This window comes from Gastrolobium bilobum, unplaced genomic scaffold, assembly GCF_033153095.1.
Source record: "Gastrolobium bilobum isolate Gb01-03AN ecotype WA unplaced genomic scaffold, APGP_CSIRO_Gbil_v1 utg13041, whole genome shotgun sequence".
NCBI lineage: Eukaryota > Viridiplantae > Streptophyta > Magnoliopsida > Fabales > Fabaceae > Gastrolobium > Gastrolobium bilobum.
In genome coordinates, this window is record NW_026897636.1 from 312,308 (window position 1) to 327,385 (window position 15,078).

The following is a 15,078-nucleotide window of genomic DNA, read 5'->3' on the forward strand; positions in this document are numbered from 1 at the left end:
GTGGCACTCCCGGGTCTGTTTCCGGATCCGGGGTTGGAACCACAGGTTCGTCTTTTGGAAAAGGAGGAGGTTCGGTTCTGGGTATGGAAGGGATCTCGGGTGGGGCCCTTCTCCGGTATTCGGGTTTGTCTTTCGGGTCACCCGAGATGATAAAAGGGTCCATGTTTTTGTGGTTGTTGAGGGAGATAGAGATGGATGGAGTGTTGGACATGAAGATATTGAATTTAGTGGGTAGATTGAGATGGTTGTTTAAATGATAGAGATTGATGGAGTTTAAATTTTTTTTGTAGAGAGGAATAGTTCTCTTCATGAGGGAGAAGGAGATTAATGCTGAGATTGATGACATTTTTTTTGAGTTATCGGTGATATGATATATGAATTGGTGCAGTGGTGAGTGCAAGGCTATATATATATATATGGGATTTGCATGAGGGAAGACACTTGTAAGCTATAGGACCCTCCAACGGATAATGGATTTGGTTTTTCAAGTTTATAATTTAACACGTTGCAAAAGTCTGCATGTTATTATGCAAATTGAGTCTTGTAGGTAAATTATTATTAAAAATATAATTATATATAGTAATGAATAAAAAGTTCCTTGTCAATTTTTGTAGAGTTGTCTGGTGATAGATTAGAACCTCAGTGCCATTATTATATCTAATTTTTTTTAAGGTTACTATTATTTATTTATTTTGATGAGATTAATCCTTTTCTTAGTGTAGATTGAATATTTTTATCACTAACTCTAAGTTAAATTAAATCAGAAAACTTTTAGCTCGAACAATCTGTTTCCATAAATCTTTTAGCTCTGATAGTCAGTTCCTTGAACATAATCAACTTATTAACTGTGCCACCCATAGTCTTGTCATTTTTTATTGGTCGAACAAGCCACGCAAACCTTTCAGATAAAATAAAGAAGAAAAAAAAATCAAAACCACAGCTTGATTTTCCTGCCTGCAACTATCAAGAAAAAAAAATTCAGGTTGCTGGCTAATGCAAATTATAAGTGAGAAGCAAACTCCTTGGAGTGATTGTTAATGGGTTGATCCGTTATATCCCATGCTGAATTGGGCTATGTAAACCCCAAAAACTGTGTAGACATAATACAACCCAAATAGACTTTAACCCAATCCAAGTATGTTTGTTGGCCCCAATTATATATTAAAAGAAATTAATTTTTTAGCTTATTCATTGTCAATTTTATATGTGAACATTTAAATTTAATTCTCATGTCTAAAATTATTTATTAATTTTTTTTTTTGGTATAACCTAAAGGTACCAATTCAACCTCCTCCGGTCATTTTGTCCTTTCATCTTCAATACTTTTTTCAAAAATTTGCTTCAGGCAATATTTGAAGGGTTCGCTTTTTCTACAATTACTGCAGATAAGTTATCTGCAGTAAGCCCAATATGACGTCATTTTGGAACGGAAATCATGGTGTTTTGATAATTTTAATTTATTTCAGGGTTCTTATAGTCTTTATAATTATAATTTTTTTATCTTTCAATCCCAAAACGACATCGTTTTGAAAGCAAATGCAGATAACTTATCTGCATTAACTGCAGAAATATTTTCTGATATTTGAACCCTGTCTCGAATAAATACTTGAAAGTTCAATTATCAACTAAGCTACCTGGTAAAATGTACATATATTAAAGTTATAACACAAATAAGAACATATATTAAATTAAAAATGTATGTTATTTTCAATTTTATCCCTGTACTTTAGAATGAAGCACATACATTAAATTCAAAAATTTATTCATTTATTATTTTGAAAAAAAAATGGCCACTGTCCATGTTCTTCATGTCACGTGAGTCACGTTGATGCAGGATAAGCAAACAGTTGAAAACCGTTAAAAGTGGAAATGATAGAGTCCTTGATTCTTACAAGTTCCTACCTTGAACCTTAAGAAAAGGTGCCTTCTTTTTCTTTTTCATTTTTCACATTATGAAACAACCCTCACTGTTTCTCATTATTCACAACTTTGCCATTCACCATTTTACCCTTCACCATTTCAACGAACACCATATAAATACCCGAAATCGTTTCACCGCCATTTTCACCATTCTCAGTTTTCTCACTCACTCCTTCTGTTAATGGCGACGATCCACTTCGGATCCCGTGCTGCGGGTGCACTGTCCCAATCTGTGCTCCTTCTTCATCAACAACGAGCAAAGAGAGGATGTGTAAGGGTGAGAGCGAGAGCGAGTGGAGGAGGAGGAGAATCATCGTACCTGAAAATGTGGAAGAAGGCGGTGGAGAGAGACAGAAAGAACACACACTTCAACAGAATCGCTGACCGTGTAGCTTCTGCATATGACGGTAGTGTTAAGGAGGATTTGGAGAAGAAAACAAACGAGTTCCAGAAGCTTCTAGAAGTTTCCAGAGAAGAACGGGACAGGATTCAGAGGATGCAGGTTATTGATCGAGCTTCCGCCGCAATCGCCGCTGCCAGGGCCATTCTTAAGGAAGGCAATGAGGCTGATTCCAACACCGGCAGCGACCAGCAACAACAACAACAACATGGTATAAATTTAATTTAATTTATTACTTCTTTTTTTCGTTATTTTCGAATTTGAACTGAGTTTTCAACTGTAGTCTATCTTTTTTAGGGTTTTCAGTTTGCGAATGATTTTGGTTAGTTGAACTTTGGAATGCAAGGACGTTAATATAAACCTCCAATTTAAACATAGTATAAGTAAAATGAGTATATGAAATATGGAAATTATTACATATGTGTCTTTAATATATTTTAGTCAAATTAATTTATTTAAGAATTAATTTAACCGAAAGAATATAAAAAAATTTAAGGACTTATTGGATAATTTTCACTTTTCAGGGAGATTAATATGATCTATACTATATTTTTGAAGGATTAATTTGTTTATTTATTTTAGTGAATGGTTAAAGGGGCAATACTCTTTTATTACATCAAAGATTTGCTTTAATATATAGGAGTGGTGAATTGGTGATGCTAATACTTTCAAAAAAATTTGCTTTAATTTTGGCTGGGTTTTTTAATTTTATTTTCTATCAAATTCAAGTTATCATTGACACTGAAGTTACATGGTTTGTGAGCTGGTTGAAACATGCTGTGAAAGATGCTATTACTGAGTTTACTTGTGAAAAAGGACTCGAATGTTTTTTTAGTTATCTTTCTAAATGGACGTTATACATCAAAGATCTTAGTAGTGATTTCTTATATGTTGATGTATTCTTTCATTTGCTTTCGATAATTTGATACAATCAGGTTCAGGAATGGAGACTGGGAATATTTTTGTGCCAGAGTCAGAAACTCAGAGAAACGGTATCCCAGGCCCTGATTTCTGGTCCTGGACACCTCCACTGGATAGTGATGTTCCTTCAGATGATAACAGTGGGTTGCAGTTAGATACCAATTCTTCAGTTTATTCAACCTTATCCAATCCTGTTGCGGAGAAGGAAAGGTCGCTGGAATTTCTCTCAATTCCATTTGAAAGTTTATTTTCTCAAAGCAAACATAGTTCTACTCTTCCAGCCCTTCAGTCATCATTAGAGGTTGAACCCTCCGCATCCAATATGGAGTCTCCTTCCTTGGAAGAGGAACAGAAGCGTGGTGCACTCTCTTCTAGCCATGCAGCGGAAGCAGCTCATGCACTTAATAAGGCCAATAATTCATCGCCGATTGGAGTGAATCCAGATGGATCAAGATGGTGGAAAGACACAGGAATCGAGCAAAGATCTGATGGTGTAATTTGCAGATGGACAATGACCAGAGGTGTTACTGCTGACAAAGCTATTCAGTGGCAAGAAAAGTTTTGGGAGGCTGCTGATGAGTTTGGCTATAAGGAACTTGGTTCTGAGAAATCTGGACGTGATGCAAATGGAAATGTTTGGCATGAATTTTGGAGAGAATCCTTGCGTGAGGTTAGCAAAATTTGTTGCTTGTAATTTGCGTTTAAATGCCTTTCTTATTGTAATGTGTCATATAGTTTGCTGAAATCGGATTAGCATATTTCTAGTAGTCAGTAAGACTTACTGCACTCATTAACACATTTATTCTGGTGTGGAATTTTGCACCTGTTTTTTAAGGTCTTCTGTAGTTGGTCTTAAGTGTTCCTTGCCAATTTATTAATGCATTAGCTGTACCTGTAGCCTCAGCACTCATAGAACTGTTGGACGACAAATACTTGTTTTTTTTATAAAATCATAATGTGATTTTCACTTTCAGGATAATGGGCTTATGCATATGGAGAAAACTGCAGACAAGTGGGGAAGGAATGGCAAAGGTGATGAGTGGCAGGAAAAATGGTGGGAACACTACAATGCCTCTGGTCAAGCAGAGAAATGGGCGCACAAGTGGTGCAGTATTGACCCAAACACACCCCTTGAAGCTGGGCACGCTCATGTTTGGCATGAAAGGTAGCAATCTAGAACTATATTGGAACTCTAATCCCCTTTTCATAGTGTTTGGTCCTCTTCTTTTATCATCCTTTTAAATTTTTACTGATCTTTCAAAGCTTATGTTTGTTTAAGATTCCTTCAACTGCGAACGGTACTTCGCACAATTTTCAAGAGCATTTAATAAATGGATTCAAGAGTTTTTCCTATCCAATGCTGGTTTTGTTTGGAATTTTTTTTTAAACAAACAGGCTATAGAAGCCTGTAATGTCATGAAATAGACTGAATTATCTTGAACACAATTTTTATTTTTCTTGCTGTCAAACCAAAAATATTCTAGTCTGCACTATATTTATATGAATTCGAGGAAATATATATTCACAGTCATGATGTCTACTCTTTCTAAGGTATGAATTCATTAGAGTATTTTAGAAAATTATATATTTATTATCTAAATATGAGGCTTTATAGCTTTGTATGTTTTGGTTTATTCTTGAAGCTTGATTTTCTCATATGATATATACTATAGGCGAATAGGCTGTAATATGAGCAACCTCTATTCTTAGCTTGTATTAAATTCTTCCTAGTGTTTGTTACTGAGCTGCTCTGCATGTCATTTCGAGAATTCCGACCATCCGTTTTGCTTCCCTTTTTCATTGGACTTATTCCAAGCTTACCCTCTGCCCCTAAACCTCCCCCAAGATTTTGATGAATGCAAATGACTTTCCAACAAAGAAATTGCAAGTGAAAGAAACTTTTAACTTAAGCAATAAGGAGTGACAGCTTGATCTTCTTTTTCCATTTTTTCTTCTTTATGTTGCATTTTTGTGCCTACTGGATTAGGTGTGCTGTGCTTGTGCCAGGTGGGGTGAAACATATGATGGGTATGGTGGCAGCACAAAATACACTGACAAATGGGCTGAGCGCTCAGAATATGGTGGATGGGAGAAATGGGGTGACAAATGGGATGAAAGTTTTGATCTAAGTGGTAATGGTGTCAAGCAGGGGGAGACCTGGTGGGAAGGTAAGCATGGAGAGCGCTGGAACCGAACTTGGGGTGAGCAACACAATGGTTCTGGATGGATTCACAAGTACGGCAAGAGCAGTAGTGGGGAACACTGGGACACACATGTAAGGCAAGATACGTGGTATGAGAGATTCCCTCATTATGGTTTCTTTCACTGTTATGAAAACTCAGTCCAGCTCAGGGAAGTTCCTAAACCATCTGAAATACAGGAACCTAATTTGCCGAAACTTTCTGAAATACAGGAACCGTAATCACCTCCTCCCTCTATCCACAATATTCATAGGTCACAGTATCCTGAGTATAGTAATACGCTAACTTATGTGATGATCATATCAAGCTCTTCTGAAAGTGTAAGGAGTGAATAGTATGTATCTCGTTTCCAACACTAGCAAAATATGTATTATTGTTGTTTGACAATTTCTCTGTGGCTGAACCTTTATTAGAAGTTTTTACAATTTTGTTTTTGCGCTAAAGGATGGTATTGAGGTCAGAGAAATATATAATTATTAATGTAGTAGTTTTACTTAGTAGTAAGAGGTTTTAAGTTGAGTTGGTTGTTTTACATGATATTAGAGTCTTCGTGACTAAGTGATCACGAGTTCGATTATCACCGTTCTTATTCTATTAATAAAAATAATTAAATATTATGGAGTTTCTTAGTATATGTAGGTGGTGAGTTGATTTTTTATATGGTATCAGAGCCAAGCCAACATGATTAAATAGTCATGAGTTAGATCCTTTACATGGTATCAAAGTCTTTGTGACCAAGTGGTCACGAGTGTGATTCTTTCCGCCTCCATTCTTTTAATAAATAATTAAATATTACGAAATTTTTTAGCACAAGTAAGAGGAGCTTGATGCATTGTTCATTCTTCAAGTCAATGAATTTTTGTATGGAAAGACGTGTTAGAGAAATATAATAAAAAATAATAAATTTTTTTTAGCACAACAAAAGAAAGAAGGAAGGAAGATTATAGAAATATAATATAAAATTATTAATAAGTTTTTACTTAACAATTTGAACTTTTATGTCAGATGGTTACTTTACAAAGGAAAAAAAGGAAGAAAGAAAAGAAAAGAAAGAAGGAAGCCCGGAGGATTAAACAGGTTTTAATTATATGTTGGCTAGGAAAATATTTTTGATACTACGGATGTACCGCCGAGTTGGTACATCCTTTACCAAATATGAAAAAAATTAACACATCTAAATTACTTTTACTTTTATGGTTATTTCCTTTCATATTCATCTTTTTTTCCATTTTTGGTATGTAGTACTTACTCTTGTTGCATCAAAAATCTACTCGTTGGCCAGAGTTTCAGGTCAGATGCTTAGTACTATTTACAAACACCATCTTTTAACTATTTTCAATTATTTGTTGCATTTTTTAGGTTTTGAATTAGCGAAAAATGATTTGAAACTCTCAATTTGTAATAAAAAAGAATATTCAAGCATCTACATTAAGCTGGGGTTGCTAAAACAAGATTTACCGTCGTTCGTTTAAGTTATTTTATTTTTTTCTTCTTTACAATCCAGCGAGCAATTTAATTCCCAGGTAATAGCTACTGCCATCCTCTGAATTAGCTCGCTAAGCTGAGCGAGCAAGTCAGCGAGCAAATTTATTTCAAGACAATGGTTACTTTTATCTCACGTAACTGCTTGCTAGATTGCTCGCTTCAGCGAGAAAGTAAGAGAGCAAGTTAGGAAAACTTGCCCACTTTTGGTACCTAATTGACCCACACACCAACTCCATGATATGCATACTTTGGTATACACCATTTCATTGGATTTCCACATATCATACATGTTTCTTAGGCATCAAGCTATAGATTCTAACATTTCTTACCATCCAAGCTATCTCATTTCATATCTTTTTATACATGAATATAATCCCATTGGATTACTACTTAGCCATTCTTTGGCATAAATTCCCATTCATACAACTTAAATCTCAAAGTATGGTATCAACATGTTTCATCCATACACTAAATGACATGTACCAAACTTATAACTTATATATTTACATCATCATAGTCTATATACATGAATACATCATTGGAGTTTCAGAACACATAAACCCTATATATCATTCTCTGTTAATGTACCTCAAGCTTTACATAAAATGTGTATGAACCAAAATACAAGCTCCTCCGAAAATACATCTCATGGAAACTCTGATAATAACTAATCACATTTACATACAAAATAGTAATTAGAGTCTACATGCTCATATTAGCTTCTTGACATTTGATGCTCCAACCGAAAGAAGCCTTTGCAGGCCATGAACATGAAAAGAGGGAAAAACAAAAAAAATTATGTGGAAGTGAAAACATTTGCTCCTCACACATGTTCAACCCAAAATATATGCAATAGACATGTTAGAGGTTAAAGATACTACCTTTATTCGGCTTAAAAACTCTGGATCAAAAGCGTTCTTGATCACCACTCGAGACTTGATTGTATAAGTCCTCAAATGAAAGTTCACACCTCCTTGTTGTCTTGTAGAAGAAGAACAATTCTTCAGTCCCAAGTTCTTTTAAGAGAGGTTGCTAAAACTCAGGAGAAGAGACAAGGGAGAGTGACGGCTAAGATGAGTTCTAGAGAGAGAGAGAGAGACCGCCACACATGTGTGTGTTTTCAGCTAGGGTTTTTTTTCGGATTAGATGAAAATAAGAAAAGTATCACTAAAAATAAGGAAACTTGATGTGACGGTTGATCAACCCTATTAATTAGGTCTAGTCAGTGCCCCATCACATCTCAATCATATTGGGTAGTTTCCTTATCCAATCAGTCTAATTAATCAGTTTCCTTATCCAAGATACGTTTGTCGTAAGTAAACGACTTAATTCCTTCGTTAGAAAAATAGGACAGTGGACACTTTATTTTTCTGTGAACGTTTACCAAAACAGTTTATTCTCAAATTTTTATATCAAATACTAGACATCTAGGGATTTAATTTGACATTAGATTCGTCTCGTTTCGTTAAGGAACGTAGGAGTTATGAATTTTGCAAACTTCATACCACATGTTATTACACAGGGCAGTTTCGGGTACTGTCTATTCTTACTAAATTTGGGAACAATATAGCACTTATAAAACTCCCATATTTTGAGACAAGAAACTAGACACTTTAAGCTTTAATTTGATATCTCTCACGTTCCATTTCGTTAAGAAATGAGTGGGATATGCCCTTTCTAATTTGGGCTAAAATGGAAACATAATTTTTAACAGTCTGAACAACCTTTACTATTTTGTTCATGAATTCTCCAATTCTGATCATATTGCTATGAAATTTTATATGTTAAAGTAGACTTATGTACCTTTAATTTGGTACAAACCACACCCAATTTGGAGTCCTACAACTCCAATTATAAATATTGCAAAACAGAGGCCAGATTTGCCTCTATTAGGATTTGTCAACTTCTAATCAACTCAATCAATTTTTCATTAACTTCAGCATTCCAATCACCTTTAAACTCTAATTTCCTTAGATATTTTATCAAACACCTACTGTGTATCATTTTTACTCTCTTGGCCGATTTGTTCTTCTTGAAAAGTATCAAGCCTTTATGTTTGTTTTAAGCTTAATCAAGCATAGTTTGACTTAGAATCAACAATCAACCACCAAAGAACATTAAACCACTTAAAATAATATCTTAGGATCATGTTTACACATAACCTTATTTAGCCATAAATCACTTGACACATCTATTTTAAACCATCAAAGTGTATTACCTTGTATAGCTTCCTAAACACCTCACCAACACTTTCCAAGCTTGAAATCATAAAGAACGCTCAATTTTGCACACTGCATGAATAGTGGTAGCCACCTTTGGAGGAGGATATATCAAGTTATAAGGCTCTCCAAGATGAAAGAATAAAGGGATTTTGATCACAAGATCAAGGGCTACAAGTTTTGTGTAATGGATTTTTGCTAGTTTTGCTTAAATCTTCATGAACTATCCTTGTTCTTCTTCCAAGCAAGCTCACGGTTTTGAAGATAAGAGAGACTGGAGATTTCTATCTGGAAAGGAAGGAAAGAATGTCTTAATAAACTTAGATATTTAATAAGTGTTTCAATCTTGAAAGCTATCCATTCATTGGTCTACTTGTTTAGCTACTTTAACTTAGTCACCAAGTTTACAACATTCTAGAACACTTCATCCTTAAAGAGAAAGGAAGTGGCGTGAAACAAGAAGGCAGATGGCTGAAAATATCAAGCCAAACAACTTGATTAATAAGTTACTCACTTAGCCTACAACTTTTGACTTTCAAAGTGAATTCTCATTAGTTCATTCATCTTTATACTTTCAACATAAATTTCTATTGGTTCTTTATTTCAACCAAGACCTTTTGACCCTTAAAATAACTTTCATTGGCTACTTTTATTGACTACTTGCTATGTCATAAAGTGTATCCAATTACATGAAACCAAGTGAGTAAATCTTTACATGTCACCTTTAAATTTCAAACTTAAATCCTATTAGCTTATTTCTTCTTAAGACTTTCAACCTTAATTTTTATTGGCTAATTCCTATCAATATTTGACTCCCTTGACTTTAATAATAAAATGACACAAGGAACTCATGTAGCCATCAAATATGTATAGGAATTTCACAAGTTTTGCTAACTTTCAAAGTCTTATTGATTTTACACACAATTTGACTTATTTCAATTTCTATTGGTTGATTAGTTCCATACTTTGACCTAATCTCAAGAATTTATTTAGACATCATATGATGAAAATAAATTCACTTCTAACCCAAAAAATTCCATAAACAATTTAATTATACAATCCAAATCAATTTTATACCTAGTTTCACTTATTTGCAAACTAGTCCCTAAACTTTCACATGATTATACTTTGACCCCAAATCTTTTATATTAATTCCATTAGAATCCTATTTGACTTGTCTAGCATGAACTATATCCTTTACTTAATTATCATGTATATTACATGATTTACCGCTCATCATTTTCTTAAATACGTGTTTAATTCCATTAAACACTTAATTAATTTACTGTCACCTATTTTGACAGTGAGGGTTGTTATATCTTATGTTGTGTTATATAATGTTATGATATGATAGGAAATAGTATGAAGTAATATGATATGTTGCTATATGATAGGTTATAAGAGAATATGTTATATTATAGTACGTATAGGTTTGGAGAGTAAAGGTGTGGATTTCTTAGTGGGATAAAGCCCTTGGAAATCATAAAGGTATATGTCATGATCTCCTTTGCGGGATATAGCCCCTAGGAGTATATATTCATGTTAAGATCTCCTTTGTGGGATATAGCCCCTGCGAGTATAAGTATAGATATATGTTATGATCTCCTTTGCGGGATACAACCCTGGGAGTATAGGTATAGGTATAGATCTCTTTGCGGGATACAACCCCTGGAGTATAGTCCTATAAGTCTTATGTATGTGTATGAAATATATGATGTCTTCTATGCTATGTTATCTGACATTTATGCAGGAAGCGAACTCATGGGTGAAGACTACTCCATAAACCCTGAGTTTACGAGAATTTTATCTCACCTCATGTTATGGGGATATATTTCAGGTACTACAGATACAGGAGATTCCTCACAAGACAAGAAACTAGTTCAGGATGGTTAGAGATATTAGCTGGAGCAGATAGCTAGCGTAGCATTCTGGAGTATCACTATATACGTATATGTTTTGTTGAGCATGATATGATATGTTCATGCATATGTACAGTATGGATTCCATTTTGAGAAGTGTATGTAGCCTATACATAATTGTATACAGATGACATGATTATGTATAATCATGTATGTTGCTAAGTAGGTTGATATCAGTAGTGGCACGGAGCCATATTCTGGTATATATATATATAGATGGATTGGACTTTTCTGTTTATCAGGTGTTATGTAGGATAGTGAGATTTGATCCCTAAATTAGTCCAATTTATAGTTGTTATGTTGTTCGTAAAGACTCTGTTCGAAATGGTATCTATTATCATATTCAAATAGTGATTTGATCATTAGATATGTTCATTAAATATAGATTCTATGCAGGTATGGGACTTTATATTGAAATATAAATTATGCACATCGATACATAAAGATAAATTAAAAGAAGAAAAAAGTTAAGTCAATATGTTACTCAGTGTAACGGTAATACTTTTATGTTAAGTCTTCTGCTAAATTAATTACTTATCACGATTTTTGTAACCATATGTATGTTAACAAATCGATTGCAGACGAGGTGTTACATTTATGGTATCATAGCAAATTCTAGGGAAATTCTTTAGGTATTGTCAAAAGTTTGATGTTTCTGAGTGACTTTTACGTAGTGACTATAATAATGCATATGTGATCATCGAGTGTGAGCGTAGTTAACTTGTTTCTTGTGTAACATGTGCAGAGTCATGGCTCATCCTAGAAGAACTGGGGAAACATCTAATTCGTAGCCAGACCTAACAGCAACAGTGTTAGCTGGTATGCTACAAGTATTGGATGCAAATAAGTAGGCTAACCAAGCGATTTTAGAAGCCAATCGCAAGGCTAATAGAAAAGCAAATGAGGATAGTTTGGAGGCTAATAGGTTAGCTAATATGAAAATGTTGAGGAGATGAGGGCGGAAAAGAATGTTAATCAGTTGCCCCCGCCACTGCGACCACCTCATTCACCACAACAACAACCACAACCTCGACCACCCACTCCACCTCATGTTTTATATGTTGGGGGAGAAGCTGGTAATGGTGTTGTTTATCTGTATGCTGAGATTAGTCACCATGCAGAGAATGTCAGTGGTACTAGTCATCGTGTTGGTAATGTTCAGCTGCATGTAGATCAGGAAATGGATGATGAAACTATACAAAGACAATTGAATGCTTTTTGAAAGCATAACCCTCCATCTTTCAAGGGGACTTATGATCCAATTTATGTTGTCAAGTGGCTTTAAGCCTTATAAAAGATCTTTAGAGTCAAGAGATGTAGAGATCAGCTGAAGTTATTATAAGCTACTTACATGTTACAGGATAAGGCCAATGATTGGTGGACTAATGCCATCTAACCATTAGAGTTACAGGGACAAGAGATTACATGGACTCTATTTAAAGGTATGTTCCTGGACATGTATTTTCCTATAGAGGCTACGGAAAGTAAATAAAAGGAATACTTGGAACTGAAGCAAGGATCTATATCGACCAGTATCTTGCTAAATTCAATGAGCTGGCGAAATATGCAAATTACAGAAGGGCGTTACCTACTCCTACTATTTAGCCGCCAAATTTCAGTGGGGATTATGCGAGAAAATAGCAAAGAGAGTTTTAGGCTATGCATCTAGAGATCTTTCCATTTTGATTAAATAGTGTAAGTCCCTGGAAGGAGTTTATGGTTCATATAAGAAGTCATCAACTGTTAAGGAATCTAACTCTAAAGGTACTATAAGTAAGACGCCTTCATGGAAGAACAACAAAGGTAAGAAGCTGCAAGTGAAATAATCTGATGATAAGTTTAAGAATTCTGGGAATCAGCAGGGTAATGACTGGAAGTCTCATCCGAAATATGATAAGTGTGGAAAGTTACACCAGGGTGTCTATAAGAAGGAACAAGATTTATGTTTTAGTATGGCAAATCGGGTCATTTTATGAAAGATTGCCCCCGGAACGTGGGACAGGTTACTCCACTGCAGGCTATCCAAAGTACTCCCACTATGGGCCGTGTGTTTACTATTGATCCTTAGAAGTCCAGAATAGCTCTTAACCTTGAAAAATGTACAGTTTATGTTGTTAAATATGATGTTAGTATGTTAATGGATTATGAAGTTTTGCATTCTTCAATTGCAAACATTAGAGAATCATCAATAGTATATTAAGCCATAGAAATGAAAATTCAGATTTGTCAATTGAAGGATATATCCGAAGAGTTTTGGTTCTTAGGAATTTTATACAGATACTCAGGTGATACGTGAATGAATGAGTAGTCAGAAAGCACAAGTACAAGGATCTATCAATTTTTTTGTATGATCTTGATTTTGAGGGCAAAATCTTAAAAAGGTGGGGTGAATATAACAACTCAAACTTTTAAGATTTGATTATGTATAGTAATTATAAATAAAATTACATAAGTATAGGAAATTATGGAATTATATAGTTAAGTTATGTAATTTTATGGTAAATATGTTACGGAAGCTAGAAATGATCTGTTAATCATCCGATTGAGATGAAATAAATTATGGAAATACAATTCATGCCAAACAAGTCAATTAGAACCCTTATAGTAATATTTAAAAAGTTTATGGGTCAAAGTTTAATTATGTGAAAGTATTGTGACCATTTTGCAATTAAATAAAATTAGGTCTAAGCTTTAATTAAATGACATGATTAAATTCTATGGAATATTTTAAGGGTTTTAAGTAGTCTTGAGCCATGTTAATTATGTCTAAAATAATTATAAAAGTTAAGATAAGAATTAATAAAATCAACTAATAGGAAATAAGATGACATAAGTGTAAAAAATGGTGTGCTAGATATTTCCTCCACTTCCTAGGTCAGTTTTCCTTCTTAAATAAGAACCAAAATCTGTACTCTTCATCTTCACAAAACCGTGGGAGCCATAGGAGGAAGGAGAGCTCAAGAACTTGATCTTTTAGTCACAAATATGCATAGTTTCTTTGAGAGAAAATCTTCTAGTTATCTTGTAAGTAAAACCCTAATTTCTAATCTTTAAAAGAAACTTTGTGTGCTTTGTTTTCTCCTCTTAAAGCCATCGACCAACAACTGCAATCAAGGGGAAATTAGGGGTTTTGATGCTTGTTTGAAGGATAATTGATGATATAGTCTTCTTAAAGTGATTTAAGGTATTAACCTAACTTTTAATGGTTGTTTCCTTTAATTTTTAGGTTAGGGTTTATGTGTACAAGACTGATTTTGATAGAGATTTGTCATGTTTATATGAATCGGTTTGAATTCTAAGTGATGGATTTTTTATTCTTTGGTGGTTGTTCAAGAAAAATAACCGATTGGATTGTTAAAAAATCTAACTATAGGATGACCTAATGGATTCTATATGCCTCGGCCTATGCATGAAAAATTATGAAAGACTAAGTGTTTGTTGTAATGTCAAGATGAAATTAGAGTTATAACTTGGTTTATTGAAGGTTCAAGTAAAGAAAAATGTAAAGATTTGAAAGAAAATCAATGAACCCTAAAGAGGAAAATCTTCCCTATTTTTATAAAATTCACATCTAGAGTTATATACCTTCAAATTGAGCGTGGTTTATGCCAAATTAAATTTTTACGTGTCTAGTATAACATACTAAAATTTCAGGGAAATCAGATAAGAAATGGATTTTTCGTGAATTAAATGGTGCAGACTGTCCAGGTTGGAAGCTATGTTACCATTTCGGCCGTAATGAGGAAAAGGGGCTTGGAAGCTTGTTGGCTTATGTTTTAAGGATGTTTGGTGATAAATGAATATATTAGAATGGAATGGATTAGTTGATTCATTAGTTGAAAGCATAGAATGGTTATTGACACTTTATGTGGTCATTGAGCTAAATAATAGAAAATTAAGTTAAGAGTTGCCTTGAGTAGTCTGTGATGAAGAATAGAATGCGTGAAATGCATGGTAACCTTACTAGTACCATTCAGCCACTTTGTGATTGTATGATCTAGGTATGGTTTTTG

General features: G+C 34.2%; 1 protein-coding gene across 3 annotated transcripts; it reads left to right on the plus strand.

Annotated features, from left to right (window-relative positions):
- Positions 1-2,087: 2,087 nt before the first annotated feature.
- Positions 2,088-5,899, plus strand: LOC133308887 (protein LIKE EARLY STARVATION, chloroplastic). Of its 3 annotated transcripts, none has more exons than XM_061509620.1 (4): positions 2,088-2,531; positions 3,256-3,911; positions 4,216-4,406; positions 5,249-5,899. In XM_061509620.1, the coding sequence occupies exons 1-4, from the start codon at positions 2,102-2,104 to the stop codon at positions 5,661-5,663; spliced, it is 1,692 nt and encodes a 563-aa protein (XP_061365604.1). In that variant the 5' UTR covers positions 2,088-2,101; the 3' UTR covers positions 5,664-5,899. The 3 variants fall into 3 exon arrangements, with proteins under 3 accessions (XP_061365604.1, XP_061365605.1, XP_061365606.1); XM_061509621.1 differs by having other exon boundaries at positions 3,262-3,911; XM_061509622.1 differs by having other exon boundaries at positions 5,229-5,514.
- The last annotated feature ends 9,179 nt before the right edge of the window (positions 5,900-15,078 follow it).

What these genes read in the sequence shown, in the direction of transcription:
- LOC133308887 (XM_061509620.1), top strand. Translation starts at nt 2,102, where the DNA reads ATGGCGACGATCCACTTCGGATCCCGTGCTGCGGGTGCACTGTCCCAA. An exon ending in GCAACAACAACAACAACATG is followed by an intron (nt 2,532 to 3,255) that starts GTATAAATTTAA and finishes TGATACAATCAG; the next exon opens with GTTCAGGAATGGAGACTGGG. An exon ending in GGAGAGAATCCTTGCGTGAG is followed by an intron (nt 3,912 to 4,215) that starts GTTAGCAAAATT and finishes TTTCACTTTCAG; the next exon opens with GATAATGGGCTTATGCATAT.